Source organism: Phyllobates terribilis, unplaced genomic scaffold (genome assembly GCF_046119375.1).
Source record: "Phyllobates terribilis strain yellow unplaced genomic scaffold, ASM4611937v1 Scaffold_9__5_contigs__length_417890890, whole genome shotgun sequence".
Taxonomy (NCBI): domain Eukaryota; kingdom Metazoa; phylum Chordata; class Amphibia; order Anura; family Dendrobatidae; genus Phyllobates; species Phyllobates terribilis.
In genome coordinates this window covers 240,393,479-240,408,734 of record NW_027362769.1, presented here as the reverse complement: position 1 = coordinate 240,408,734, position 15,256 = coordinate 240,393,479, and the positions used below count along the sequence as shown (strand labels likewise).

Sequence of the window (15,256 nt, the reverse complement as noted above, 5' to 3'; positions counted from 1 at the left end):
AGTTAAAAATTCTCAGTGAAACGCCAGTAATAAAATAAGATCAAAAACTGGCCCGTTATGGTCTGGTGACGCCTCCTTTTTACATGACTCCTTATGAAAAATGACCTTCCTTCAGTCACGGAGGTGGAGACTTTCGGGAGCTGTATAAACCTTGCCTAGCTCTAAACCTGCCTAGTCTAGCTTTTAGTATTATCCCGTCAATGTCAGATGTGTGAAAGCCGGCCTTATTCCTGTGGTCATCACCCATGATTGAAGCCACCAACTTAAGGAAGACGTCCTCCTCCCCTGAAAGTTTTTATCCTCTTTAATATATTGCAGGTATTATATAGCACTGTGTACTTACAATTGCTCATTTTGCCTTTCTACCCAGCAATTCTTCTCTTTTCATTAGGTTTATGACATGTGGTTAATAACTGACTAGCTGAATCCTTCTAAGCTCTATGTAGAAACAGGAGGTCTATTTTCCCTGCATGAGTCATCATTGCAAAAGTCCCAGCAGGGCAGGAGGAGTGAGCTGGGTCTGGAGTTGAAGAGGAGGATGATTTTTGCTGGGAAAAGAGACTTCCTGTTTCTACATAGAGAAGAATCTACTGGGTAGAAAGGCAAAAATCTTGTACATTTCAAATTGTTTCTTGGGCAATGTGTGATTTTTGTGTAATATGGACGTGGAAACAGCAGACATTTGTAATTCAGGTGGACATGGCTTCTTCTCTCTGCCTCTTCTACTTTACCCACCTATAAGTTCTGTAATCTTTTATACTTGTTCTTGGAGTTGTTACAAGTGAACAATGAATTTTTGGCGCAGAATAAAGGATAGATGAGCAATACATTCTCTGTTATCTATTTTATTTTTTTTCATCTCTTTTTTTTATTTTGTTCTATTATTTATTTTCGCTCCATTTCTCTTTCTTCGGGCTTGGTGCTTTTGTTGTTTTTTTAATCCTGTTTTATCTCCATCTAGAAGGAACCAGCTATGTTTTTTTGTACATTGTTCTTCCATGCTCTGCACTATGACGTCCTCCCCCGCTGTTATTAGCCGTTTGTATGTCCAAAGTGAAAAATTGCTTTGCAAAAAAAGAGCAGGATCCTTATCATTGTGCTGTATGCTGTCTCTATTCTTAGACTTGTCACTTTTAGCTTAATCCTCCATGCGCATTCTCCCATCAAATATATTTAACCGTCGACAAACAAAGCTAATCCTCGTTCAAATATTCAGTCTTAAATGGGTTACAGACGCCAGACCACAATGCTTTCCGAACGCTTGCCGCACAATTGTGGAGCACTTTGCTGTTCCTGGTAAATAGACTTGAACGGACTATTGGTTCTGAATACAAAAAGGCTGTTTTCTCCGAAGAACGGCCAGTGGGATTGCTTCTGCTAGGAAGACAATGTTGCACTACAAGATTCCTGCCGAGTACTGATTAATCTTAATCGACTTCCTTGTCCAATTCTGGTCTGCTGCTGTCATTGCTCGTGTTACATCCAGTAACACAGCCTCTTCTAAGCTTTGCTTCAATTAAATTTTATTTAAAGGGACTCTGTCACCAGGTTTTATCACTTAATCTGAAATCTGCATAATGTATGGGTAGAGACCCTGATTCCAGTGATGTGTCACTTAGTCGGCTGCTTGCTATAGTGATTAAAATCACTGGTTATCAGCAGCAGATTATCACTGGAGGGCTAGAAAACCTGCTGCCGTGTAGTCCTCTGTATTCCTGAGCTCTGTATAACCCCGCCCCCACCGCTGATTGGCAGCTTTCTGCCTATGCGCACAGTATACACAGAAAGCAGCCAATCACCGGTGGGGGTGTGGTTATACAGAGCTCAGCATTTAGAGAACTGCTGGATCTGCAGCAGATAAAAATGGGATTTTATAAAAAAAAAAAAAAAAAGTGTGAATGAAATGGTTTTCTTTTTTTTTTTTCAGTTGTAATTCACTAACAGATTTTACCAAGTTTATGCAAAAAAATCCTCCTCTTCCATCTGTTACCAAAGTTGTGCACTTTTCGTAGTCCACTTCTTTGCTGTAAGGCCATGTTCCCACATTTTGTGTTTTTTTACGTCAGAAATCTGCAGCAAAACTGATCTCTGGCCGGAAATCAGCTGCGTCAAAAACGCAAGTTTTGCTGCGTTTTTTGATGCGTTTTTTTTTTTCCAGCATTTTTTCACTGTCCTTCTGTCGCTATTTATGCATGTACATAAAGTTCTGTGAAAAAAAAAAAAAAGAACCCCATTCTATTTTGCCATCAAACACGCTGAAAAAATTTACCTGCGTTTTTCGGTGCTTTTTTCCAGCTTTTTTTTTTTTTCACCACCCATTACTTCCTATGGGTGAAAAAACGCTGAAAGAAGTGACACGCTCTATTTTCCAAAAACTCAACCAAGGCACAAAATACGCACTAGAAAAAAAAAAAAAAGATGTGTGAACAGAGAATTCTGGTTTCTCATAGACTTTGCTGGTACTGCAAAATATTTTCATAAAAATCTGCAGCAAAATACGCTGAAAAAACGTAACGTGTGTGAACATAGCCTAATATCTGAGAACCAATGTCCCCATGTTTGAGTCTCCCTAAGGCTGTGTGCCCACGTAGCATTTTTCAAGCGTATATGCTGCGGAATTTCCGCAGCGTAAACGCTTGAAAAACGCATGTATATCCGCACCCCATGGTCCCCAATGGCATTCCGCAATGTCAATGCCCATGCTGCGGATTTTTCCGCAGCGTATATGCTACGGTCAAAAATCCGCAGCATGTTCATTAATTTTGCGGAAGCGCAGCGGAATCAATGTGCGGATGGTACCCAAGTCTGGATGAGAGGAGACTCTCATCCAGACCTGGGTACCAAAGAACCTGTAAAAAAAAGAATAAAATAAAGTTTATACTTATCTTCTGATGTTTTCCCTCCGTCGCGCTGTTGTCTGAAGGACCTGCCACGTCATTGAGTCATGTGACCCACCACATGACTCAATGACGTCACCGCAGGTCCTGCACACAACAGCGTGAGCCGCTCAAGCCTCTGGACGGGGCAGAGAATGCATCAGAAGGTGAGTATAAAGTTTATTTTTTTATTTTTTACCATTCTGAACAAGTTGTCAAGCACTTTTCCAAGTGATGCTTGGAGAAGTGCTTGATAACCCGCATGCGGAAATGCATGCAAAGACGCCTCACAAACGCTTCTACCTGGCGGGAAAACCGCATGTAATATCCGCATGCGATTTTCCCGCCAGGGAGAAGCGTAAAAAATATGCTTCAGGTCCGCAACGTGGGCACATAGCCTAAATCAGCTGGCAATGGAATTGTTTTGAGCACTAATCTTTCGCGACTGAGAGTTAATCATTTCCACTACCTGTCACTTCAGTAGGATAAAACTGGAAAAAATGCTATCCCAATCTTTTTAATGGCCAAATGCTATACTGCAAATTTTCCCTTAGGCTGTATTCACACAAAGTGTAAATTCTTTGTTTTTTATCTTTGCGTTTATTTTGGGCAGAAAAGCTATCCATGGAGATGTTTTACACTACCTTACCCTCACCACATTTGCTATCCTAGAGAAAATATTACTGACTGATTCCTTATAAAGCGAATCTGTCACCAGGTTTTTTGCTACTTCATAATGTAGGAAAAATCCACTTAAAATTTACAGTTTGATATCATTTAAAAATTCCCAGTATTCAAAAAAAACCCTCGAAAAAGCAAAAACATAAATAAAATATGCCAACAAAAAAATTCAAATAATTAGATACAGATAAATGGGGAAGGGGCAATGCCCTGAGCTGACCCTTGATCTGTCCCTGCCTGTCAGCGGAGGTTGGCACCCTCTTGAACGCAAATGGCGCCCCCGCTCCTCGACAGCTCTCCCTGAATGACCCTGAGAGGCCCTCAAATGAATGGGAGTAAAGTACAGATGTGAGGGGATAAATAAAGATAACCAATGCTACACCATCAGAACATCACAGCCAGCAACACTGTACCTGCAGCGTACAGGTGTGGTAAGTAGAGTGTGATGTTTCAAATATTAAATAACCCAATTCTTCCAGTTCTGTGAGATTCCTGGGGCGTCTTGGATGTGCTGCTATTTTAAAGTCTAGCCACAGATTTTCAAGGATGTTCAGATCAGGGGACTGTGAGGGTCATTGTAAAACCTTTACTGTATCGGAGTCTGGCTTCACTGAATTTTACCCCTGAATTGAGAGCGAAGGATCAGTCCAGGAGGAGAAAGAAGCAGATTTCTCTGATAAGATGTATTACTACGTTTCTTATTTTCATGTGTTCTATTGATTTATGAAATAAAAATTAAAACAATGCTGAAAGTTAAATTCCTGATTTTTAGTTCAGACTCTGAGGTCACTTACCGGGCTTATTATTCTAGTCCTCTCAATGATGGTCTCTCTCTAACCCTGGCTCCACATTGATTGACAGCTCTCTGCCTACACTGTGCCTGGGCAACAAGATGCTAATCAGTGGAGGGAGCCGGGGACCCCCGAAGCTCATGAATACACAACAGAGACTCATCATTGTGAAGACTAACAGAGCTACAGCAGATATAATCGTTTTATCAAAACTACTGCAAAAAACCTCTGTAAGTGCATATTCACACTGCAAAACCTGCAGTTGTTTTATTAGCCAGTTTAGGCAAACCGACCACACTTTCATTCTCCACAGAGTAATCAGTAATGAAGCACGTGAGTTGCCATTGTTCTCGGCAGCACATACACTTTTTTTTTTTTTTTTTTACACTCATAAGTGCTGCCGAGAACGATGATTTTTAAGAAAGTGTAAAATTTATTTCCCCTGGTGAGCGACTGCTTAGACAGCCCGATTATCGAGAAACAGGTTATATTCGTCCCGTCCTTTGCCATAGGTATTCTCTCTATTGGACCTATAGAGAGGCTGGAGGTGAGAAACACTAACCTCGATGATGAATATGTTGTGTTTTAGTCCTTTCTTTTATTATTTTTATAAGTGTGTTCTTTTTTGTTTTTTTTTCTTTTTTATCCTTTTATCTTTTGCCCTTGGTATCTCGGGTTCATGTTTGTGAACTCTGTCTTTTTGTCATTTTGCCAGGTGCAGTAAAACCATAACTCATTGTAGACTAGTTGATGATTGAACAACTAATAGTAATGTTACAACGTAAAAATTGCACAAGGTGTTTTTGGCTTTTTACAGTCCTCTTAAAGGCTGACTGCACCTCACATGTCATTGTGATCGGCGTGACCCAGCGGTGGGGATACAGACCCCCAGTGATCAAAACTTCCCATGTGTCACTGGGAAATGTGAAAAGTTGTCCCGTAAAAGAGTAAAGTTTGCACTAGGTAAATTTCATATCCCACCCCTCCCCCCCATTGATCCACTCATCTGAGTTTATGTCCCCTGCAGTAAAATGATAAGGAGCAGCCTCCATGCTGCACACAAAGGGCCCAGTGCTTCTGTTCTCAGCATTATGGTGGGCCCTCCAGCGGTGCTACCACCCATATACCATAAATAGGGAAAATCTCTTTAGGGCATGTTCACACAGAGTTTTTGGTCGTTGAGAAATGCAGCATGGTTTTCTAAAGTCGCAGGAATCTACGGCCTCAATTCTTCATTTATGATTTTTTTTTAGTCTTCAAGTACGCAAAAATAAAAACTCCTCCCGAAACCTTACTCCGAGCAGAGATTAGAGTGAGATGCTGCGATTAAATTAAGATATTTGGAAAAAGTTGCATTTAATGAGTGTGTTCTAAAGAATCCAAATAAGCAACGTTGTCGAGAAATTAAAAAAGAAAAACGTAAAAAGTGATACAAAAGGTATAGAGAATAAGGCGCAAATAATAAAGATAAATTACACCAGAAAAAAGTGGAAAATTGGGACCTGTGTGTGTGTTTTTGTGTGTTTTTGTGAGGTTTGTGATCTGATGAAACTAAAGCTTCCTCCCCCCTTTCCCCACTGTTTTCATTTTTTTGCACTTTTTTGGCTTATCAGTGTTCAAGAAAAATCCATGTGGCTACTATTTTTTTTTTTTTCAGTGCCAAGTTTTTTAAAATTTGATTGGACGGGAATGGGTCTCATAAGCTTCTTTTTATGAACCGCCATAGGGTTTTCCCATTTGCTTCATGATCTATGTGAACATTTATACCCTAAGACCTTATTCACACTGTTCTGTCTTTTCAAATCATCTAAATATCCTGCCATTACTGGGACTAATTTAAACTAATTTGTATACGTCATCAGAATAAATCCACGTAAATCACTGGGAACATTGCTATTTTTTTTCCTGTGAAAACAGAAGGAAACAATATTGAACAGTAAGAATTTGAGCCAAGTCTTCGTTGGGCTTATGATGAGCATACCTAAAAAATAAGCCGAAGCTTAAAACGATCTTGAGCTGTAAGTAATGAGTTGTATCCATTCCCAATCTTGCTCAGTTCTGGGTTCTCATCTTCACCCTTGGCTTCTGGTCTTGTTCTTGACATTGGGCAACATTTCCCGTGTTGGCACATGCCGGCTATAGAGAATGGCTGACTCTTTTCTACTGGATCCAAGTTGGCCCCCTATATCTCAGCTCAGCAGAGAAGGGGGCTGGCTTGGTTATGGAAATCAGTGGTCAGTTGTCCACCTTTTGTTGTCTGTCTTGGCAGAGCTAGCACTGACTTTCTATCAGGTCATCGGTAAAGGAACCAGGGGCATACTCAGTCTGGACACTGACTAATTATTTTTGGTAAGCGGTGTGAGCTGTTTATACAATAAATTAATCTTCTCCATCATGGTAAAACCACCGATTTTAGACAGGACCATGATAAGAATGTTAGGAACCAGTGATGGAACCTCAGCATGTTGGGGGTTACTCATTGACATTTTATTTTGTCTTTGAAGCTGAATGCTTATGAAGTCCATGTAGTAGGTGGTGAAGGAACTTCTCTACTGTGACATCTACAAGTTCTGTTACTATTATTTCTAAATTCTAAATGTTTTTTTTTTTCTTACAGGAAAAATTGGCCACTGATCCAGTAGTCGCTGATTTCTTTCTGAACCAAGATGGCTTCTATGTTGCTTGGCTTACACATGACCCAGGCGTTGCAGCAGAACTCCAGATTGCTTGTACCATGTAAGTCTTCCTACATTTACTTGCTGGAGATTTGAGCCTGATATTTTAGGCATATATTTTCACCTTATTTACCCTCCACTCCTGGTCACAGTTAGGAGATTGGGGGAACAGATGTGTCTGGATGGGTTTTCACCTCCCCGTATAAGCAGACAAATGGACTATCAAGAGATCATTCAATTGAACAATGATTTTTTTTTCACCAATGAGGGATCATATAAAATATTATTCTCTACAAATCCAAAACTGGAGAATCCATCTTAAAGGAAACTTTTCCTATCCGCTGACTGTTCCCAACCTCTACTATAACTGTATAAGTGCAGATTTCTGTATTCCTAGGGGGCTGTTGATGATCCATACTAGAGCTGGCAGGACATTACATTCTCCAGACTAGACTTGCTACAGATTTTCTAATCCTATCTCCCTAGACCTAATTGATGGCCTCTATAACTGAGATTGAATGGCGGTTGTCAATCATGTCTGAGGCTGGACTAGTCCCAGGGAGGGGACGCCCTCTGGGCTAGTCCTGCCTCATTGCATTTGTTATGCTGCAGATTAAGAGTTCATTGTGCTCCGTTTTCAGCGGTAGTATGGAACGTCAAACACCTTATTGGAATAAAGATGTCCCATGGCATATTAATATGGACTTTGTGCCACCATGCAAAACCGTTAAGAAGAAAGGTTCCCTATAGCTATTCTTGTTCTGATTGTCCAATTGCTCCGATGACTGGATTGTTTGGGATCTGATAATTTGACTGCAGAGTAAGAGCATTTTACAGCACCCATTCATATCAATGGGCATGTGATGATGCACAGAGGTCAGGCTTCTAGACAGTGACACCAGTGTGCTGACAGTTTTTATTCCCTTTTCCTAAACAATTCCTCCCAGCTGCGTTACTGACTTATTCCAGATTTATAATTAAGATGGCGTTACAGAATACTTAACAGGTTCTTCGGATTGTCATCTTGCTGTCAGGCTCTCCTCTTTTAAATGTCTTATCTTTGACAGTTTTTCAGCACGTAGTAAATGAGCTGGCTGATTGAAAAGAGTAATGTATTAGACTGCTGCATTATAGAAGCCAAGCTGCCTTATCTAAAGACTCAAGATTCAGAAGAAAGAAATGTGGATTTCTATGTCTATCTAGATTTGCTTTATAAGCTATTGTGATGCAATCTCTTCCTGGGTGTCCATCTTTCTATTTTTTATGGTTTTCCCACCACAGTTAAGTTTGCAATTGCTTGAGAAAATGTACGATCATATCCCGCTAGTTTTGGGGCTCACATACTTTTGATATCTGAAGTGCACTGGAAGGTTTGGGTTTGATCTGATTTATTAACTATATCTGTATTCTGTGACTTGCTTATATATATTCGCTATTGAACCCGTTCTATGCCCAGGTGGCGAGCATTTGTATTGGTATATGGTCTCCCATGCTGGTATATGCTGCCCCCATCCTATCCCCACCATCCTATCCTGGTATGCATGGCACCCCTCATCCCCAATCCTGGTATGCATGGCACCCCTCATCCCCAATCCTGGTATGCATGGCACCCCTCATCCCCAATCCTGGTATGCATGGCACCCCTCATCCCCAATCCTGGTATGCATGGCACCCCTCATCCCCAATCCTGGTATGCATGGCACCCCTCATCCCCAATCCTGGTATGCATGGCACCCCTCATCCCCAATCCTGGTATGCATGGCACCCCTCATCCCCAATCCTGGTATGCATGGCTCCCCTCATCCCCAATCCTGGTATGCATGGCTCCCCTCATCCCCAAACCTGGTATGTATGGTAACCCTCATCCCTATTCTGGTATGCATGGCACCCCTCACCCCCAATCCTGGTATGTATGGTCCCCTCAGTCCCGAATCCTGGTATGCATGGTCCCATCATCCCCCCAATCCTGGCAGTCATGGTCCCCTCATCCCCCAATAATGGTATGTGTAGTACCCCTCATCCTGGTATGCGTGGTCCCCTCACCCCACAATCCTGGTATGCGTGGTACCCCTCACCCCACAATCCTGGTATGCATGGTCCCCTCACCCCGCAATCCTGGTATGCGTGGTACCTCTCACCCCCCCCCCAATCCTGGTATGTGTGGCCCCCTCATCCCTTTCATGCTGTACACACATACAAAAAATAAACACTTTTACTCCCCTTTCTTCCTTGTGCTCCAGCGCTGCGGTGTACTGTTCTGCCAGAGGCCGGGTGAGGAGTGTGGCGCCGGAGTATTCGCGTGCCCATACCGCGCTGTCCGGCGCCATTTTGCTGAAGACACACTGCAAATGTGTCTTCAGGAAAATGGCGCCGGATAGCGCTATGCGCATGCGCCGATCCGATTCCTCACTCCAGCCCCAATCTCCGGCGAAGAGAGGCGCCGCGGCAAAGCTCCTCCAGATCAGGTAAGTATGGCGACGGAGATTGCGGTATGCATTCAGTGTCTACACATACCGCGATCTCCGGCGCCATACACTCCTCTTACCTGTAACGGCTCAATGCCTGCTTCTGTCTGGAGCCAGACTGCGCGTCGCACATGCACAGTCTATAAAGGCTTCAGACAGAGACATGATCCCCGGTTATATTATAGATATATATTTTTTTTACAACTTTCAATCTTGAAAATGGTAATCAAAATATTATAACCCTTAATGTGTTTTACGCAAAAAGACTGTCAAAAATTAATGGGGGTTTTCTGGTTTCCAAAAATCAGTCCCAAGGCACCGTTTAAAGAACAGTGTTTTTCTCAATACGCCTTCCACGACAGCATTGGAGGATGTTGTCCACGCCCTATCGGGGGACAGGAACACAGAGAGGTTAAAAGCCCCTCCCCACCATCAATCCCCAGTGTTTTCCTGTCCCCCCTTGGGGGCATGGAGAGGTACTGCAGTGCTGTCGGCCAGCAGGCAGCATTGTATCAGGCTATACTTGCCGGGCAGTGGTCGGTCGGGGCGCTCCCTCCTCCCTCTATGCTGCTCCCATTGGGACCGTTCCGGGCTTCCTGCGCCCCATAGAGGGTAAAGCAAGCCGGGTGTGTTTATGCCGGGGGCCTGCTCCAGCGTTCTGGGCGCGCTCACCGGAAGTGACGTCCGATCAGGTCCTGTCTCTTCCGGCATGTGCGTTCCACGCTGGGACGCACGGTGTGGGTGCTCCCAGAGCCGTCAGGCGCGGTCTGGGCGCGCGCGCACCTGAGTGACGTCACCGCAGGTCCTGCTTCCGGCCTGTGTGCTCCATGCCGGGACTCTGAGATTGAGCGCGTCCCAGGGCCTTCAAGGCCCATATCGAATCGAAGTGGCCCTCAAAGTGACCGGAAGGGGGAGGGGATTGAGGTCCCTTGCTGGGAGGCACGGTTTTTCTATATAAAAACCCACCTGAAGATGCCAAAGGTAAGGCTATCTCCACCATGGAGGGTGACAGATCCAGTATCCCTGCATCTGAAGAGCCCAGCACGCCCTCTGCTACAGTGAGTAGTACCTGGGTGGTCACGAAGGGGTTATCTTAGCCTCTCCTTTAGATGACACTAGATCTCCCCTCCTTCTAGTTACATGGGTCCCCTTCTCTTCCCCTTTCTTAGGAAGACAAGGCCCCCGCTTCTAAGAAGGATAAAGACCAGCCCTGTAGATGTGGTATCTGCGCTAAAAAGTTATCCTCATCTTATAAGAAGAAATTGTGCCGGCCCTGTACAGATAAAATAATTAAGGAAGAAAATCCCTCTCTAATTGAGGAACTTAGATCTCTTGTTAAACATGAGGTCCAAGTAGTTAGACAGGAGGTCCAAGCCTCTCTTGCTGCACTGCCTGTCTACTCCTCCTCCGGGCCATTTCCCCCTAAGAAAAGGAAGATCCAAGAGTTAGACTCAGATGTAGTCTCTATTGATGTTAGTAGCTCTGCCTCCGACGAGTTGGATGAAGTAGCATCCTTAGGGCCTGCCAAAAAAGTTGAAACCGGAAGATACTATTTTTCCCTGGACAACTTACAAGAATTATTGGACGCAGTTAGAGGCACTATGGGGCTGGAGGAAGTTGAGGTCCCCTGTTCCGTTCAAGATGAAATGTTTAGGGGCCTTAGATCAAAAAAGCAGACTGGGTTACCTGTTCATGAGTTCATTAGAGATCTCATCTCACAGGAATGGGAATCCCCAGAAAATCGTCTCACCACCCCTTCGGAATTAAAGCACAGATTTCCGTTGGAAGGTGAGGAATATGATTGGGACGTCCCTAAGGTGCACATCCAGGTGGCAAGGGTTGTGAAGAAAACCTCACTTCCCTTTGAGGATTCATCCCAACTGAAGGACCCATTAGACCGGAAAATGGAAAGTGTCCTTAAAAAATCATGGGAAACCTCTTCTTCTGCCTCTCTCAAGACGAATATTTCATCAACTTGTGTGGCCAGATCCCTCTTCAAGTGGCTGGCCCAACTAGAGGAACATCTGTCTCAGGGCACCTCCAGGGCTGACCTGCTAGACTCCATCCCTCTCCTTCAAAAAGCCAAGGGCTTCTTAGCGGACGCCTCGGCTGAATCAGTCCGGATCGCGGCTAGAGCAGCTGTCCTATCCAATACTGCCCGCTGTGCGCTGTGGCTCAAAACATGGAGAACTCTGTTCCATTCTATTTCAAGGGAAATATGTATTCGGGCCAGCACTGGATGATATCCTGGAGAAGGCATCGGATAGGAAGAAAACCCTTCCTGAACAGAAACAACCTAAAAAAACGTCCCTTTCGACCTTCCCAGAGTCACCCCTCACAATATAGAGGAAAGGGAAAGTCTGGGCGCTGGAGCTATCCTAAGGGCGGCAGGGGTCGTAACATCCTTGTTCCCCAGCAACCACACCAGCAGCAGGACAAGCAATGACCTGCGCCGTGTAGGGGGACGTCTCTCGGATTTCTTCCCCCAGTGGCAGGCAATTTCTTCCTGCCAGTGGATCCTCAATACTATCAAGGGGGGTCTTCTATTGGAATTTGAGAGTCGCCCCCCCTCGGGTCCTGAGGGTCACGTCCCTTCCCTCTCGGGGGGCTTGGGAGTTGCTCTCAGTTGGTTTACAAAACCTGCTAAAATCCGGAGCTGTGTCTCCGGTCCCCCCTGGCCAGGAGGGTACAGGTCACTACTCAAAAATTTTTCTAATAAAGAAACAGTCAGGCATCCCATGCATCATAATCAACCTGAAATCCCTAAACCATCACATCAAATACAGGCGATTCAAGATGGAGTCCATAAGGTCAACTATTCCCCTAATAGGGAAGGATTATGTCATGGCAACCATAGACCTAAAAGATGCATACTTCCACGTGCCGATTCATCCGACCCACAGAAAGTTCCTGCGCTTTGCGATTTCCAGGGACAACATAACAGAACACTACCAGTACAACGTACTGCCCTTCGGCATCTCTTCAGCACCTCGGGTGTTTACGAAGATTATGGCGGAAGTCATTGCACTCATCCGAAAACAAGGGGTCTTCATAATTCCATACCTGGACAACATGCTGATCGTCACCCCTTCAGTGGGGATTCTCAATCTTCATGTCTCCATAGCCCTAAAAACCCTCCGCTCATTAGGTTGGGTTCTGAACCTGGGAAAGTCTGAACTCCTTCCTTCGTCGAGGAGGAAGTTCCTTGGTGTCTTACTGGACTCCAACAGACAAATGTCCTTTCTTCCATTGGAGCATCAAACAGCTCTCAGAACCAAGATCTCAAATTTCAGACACCAGAAGAATCCAACAATGAGAACGGCAATGTCTGTATTGGGGTCAATGACGGCCTGTATCCAGTCAGTATCATGGGCTCAGGCCCACTCAAGGTCTCTCCAGGATCATATCCTAAAATCATGGAACAGACAAAGGGACTCATTAAACAAACAGACCAGGACTCCTGACCGGATAAAAGCTTCCCTTTCTTGGTGGTTAAGCACCCAAACTCTTCGGAGGGGGATTTCTTGGACCCAGGACCCTCTAATGACTGCCGACACCAGTATACAAGGATGGGGTGCCATGGTGGCCCAGACTCCTTTTCAAGGCAGATGGAGTCCCAGGATCAGTGCCAGATCCTCCAACTTCAGGGAGCTGAAGGCAGTAGAAAAAACGCTCTGAGCAGCAGTCAACCTAATCCAGGGTACTCACATCTAGATACTCTCGGACAATGTGACTACAGTCGCCTTCCTGCGTCATCAGGGAGGTATGAGGGTAGACGGCTTAAAACAAATCGCAAGTTGAATATTTCCTGGGCAGAACATCATCTCCTGTCAATTTTGACGATCCACCTGAAAGGCTCAAAAAACATTCAAGCAGACTTTCTGAGCAGGGAAGACCATTTAGCCAGGAGAGTGGAGCTTGAATCCTCAAATATTCCAGTCACTGGTAGCAAAATGGGGTCTCGCTGAAGTAGATCTCCTTGCCAGTCGCCTAAACGCAAAACTTCCCCTCTTCTTTGCATTGCATTCATGCCATGAATCTAGATGCATTAGCCCATTCCTGGCATTTCAAACTGGTGTATGTGTTTCCTCCTATTCCTTTGATAGCAAGAACTATCCAGAAAGTCAGGTTAGAGAGGGTGGCAACAATTCTAGTGGCCCCTCTGTGGCCCAAAAGACCTTGGTTCGGCACCATCACGGAACTTTGCCTGGACGGTCCCCTGATACTTCCACCGGTCAACGACCTTCTCTCACAGGGTCCCCTATTTTACCCAAATCCTCAGTGGCTAAACCTTGCAGCCAGGTTACTGAAGCCGAGATCCTAAAATCCAAAGGTCTCTCTGAAATGGTTATAAAAACTCTTCAACAAAGTAGGAAACCAGTAACCAATGCTATATACGGCAAAATATGGAAAAGATTCCTATCATGGTATGCCCTGGATATTCCTGACACCTCACACCCCAACATTGCTCGGATCCTTGATTTTTTACAGAATGGATTGGAGTTGGGTCTCAAACCTAGTACTCTCAAGGTGCAAATTTCAGCCCTAAGTTCCATATTCGACCAAGATTTGGCCTCTCACAGATGGATCAAAAGATTCATAACTTCGGCACTCAGACTTCACCCAAAAAATCGATCCCATGTCCCATCCTGGGATCTTAATGTGGTGCTCCGGTGTCTAACCCTCTCTCCCTTCGAGCCTCTGTCCTCCAGCACAATACAGACTCTCTCTCATAAGACTGCCTTTTTAGTAGCCATCACTTCTGCACGGAGAGTAGGAGAACTGCAAGCTCTCTCCATCAGAGAACCTTACATGACTGTGACTGAAGATAGAATTACTCTTCGTTTTGACCCTTCCTTTCTCACAAAGGTCGTTACAGATTTCCATCGTTCCCAGGAGGTCATCCTTCCCTCCTTCTGCCAGAAGCCTTCTAATTCAAAGGAAGCAGAGTTCCATCTCTTAGATGTCCGCAGAGTTGTTCTTTATTATCTGCAACAGACTGAGTCTTGGAGATTGGATGAAAACCTATTCATACAACACTCAGGGCATAACAGGGGAAGGAAGGCAGCTAAATCCACTATAGCAAACTGGATTAAAAAAGCGATCGAGGAAGCCTATGTCAATCAACAGTTGGATCCACCGATCGCCTTAAAAGCTCACTCTACCAGATCCACATCAACTTCTTGGGCCGAAAGAGCGGGCACTTCTACGGAGCAGATTTGCAGGGCTGCTACATGGTCTTCCCTTCACACATTTTCTAAACATTATAGATTAGACTTATCGTCCATTAGGGATTTAGCCTTTGGAAGGAAAGTCCTACAAGCTATTGTCCCTCCCTAATAAAATATCGTTGGTATTCCTCCAATGCTGTCGTGGAAGGCGTATTGAGAAAATAGAATTAGTCCTTACCGGTAATTCGGTTTCTAGAAGCCTTCCACGACCGCACGAGTTTCCCTCCCTATGGATTCCATATAACTGTCAGGTAACCATTTTTCTAGGTGCTCTTGGTAAACACTGGGGATTGATGGTGGGGAGGGGCTTTTAACCTCTGTGTTCCTGTCCCCCGATAGGGCGTGGACAACATCCTCCAATGCTGTCGTGGAAGGCTTCTAGAAACCGAATTACCGGTAAGGATTAATTCTATTTTTTTTGGGGGGGAGAGGTTTAGTTCTTTTTTTTCATCACCCTCCCCACGTCCATCAGTGAGTCTCCGCTGCGCCCAGTGTCTGTTATTGTCTTTACCACTGAACTCCATTCAAAAGCTTAGC

General features: G+C 44.6%; 1 protein-coding gene across 8 annotated transcripts in view; it reads left to right on the top strand.

Annotated features, from left to right (window-relative positions):
- Positions 1 to 15,256, top strand: part of ABAT (4-aminobutyrate aminotransferase) — a 138,402-nt gene that overhangs the window by 63,782 nt on the left and 59,364 nt on the right. For 2 of the 8 annotated variants that reach the window (XM_073647771.1, XM_073647768.1), the window contains exons 2-3: positions 6,966 to 7,084; positions 15,059 to 15,115. In XM_073647771.1, the coding sequence (XP_073503872.1) occupies positions 7,015 to 7,084; positions 15,059 to 15,115 (127 nt within the window). In that variant the 5' untranslated portion in view covers positions 6,966 to 7,014. Of the gene's footprint in view, positions 1 to 3,837; positions 3,989 to 6,265; positions 6,367 to 6,965; positions 7,085 to 15,058; positions 15,116 to 15,256 lie in introns of those variants that run through there. The other 6 variants (XM_073647775.1, XM_073647773.1, XM_073647772.1 and 3 more) reach the window with 5 other exon arrangements.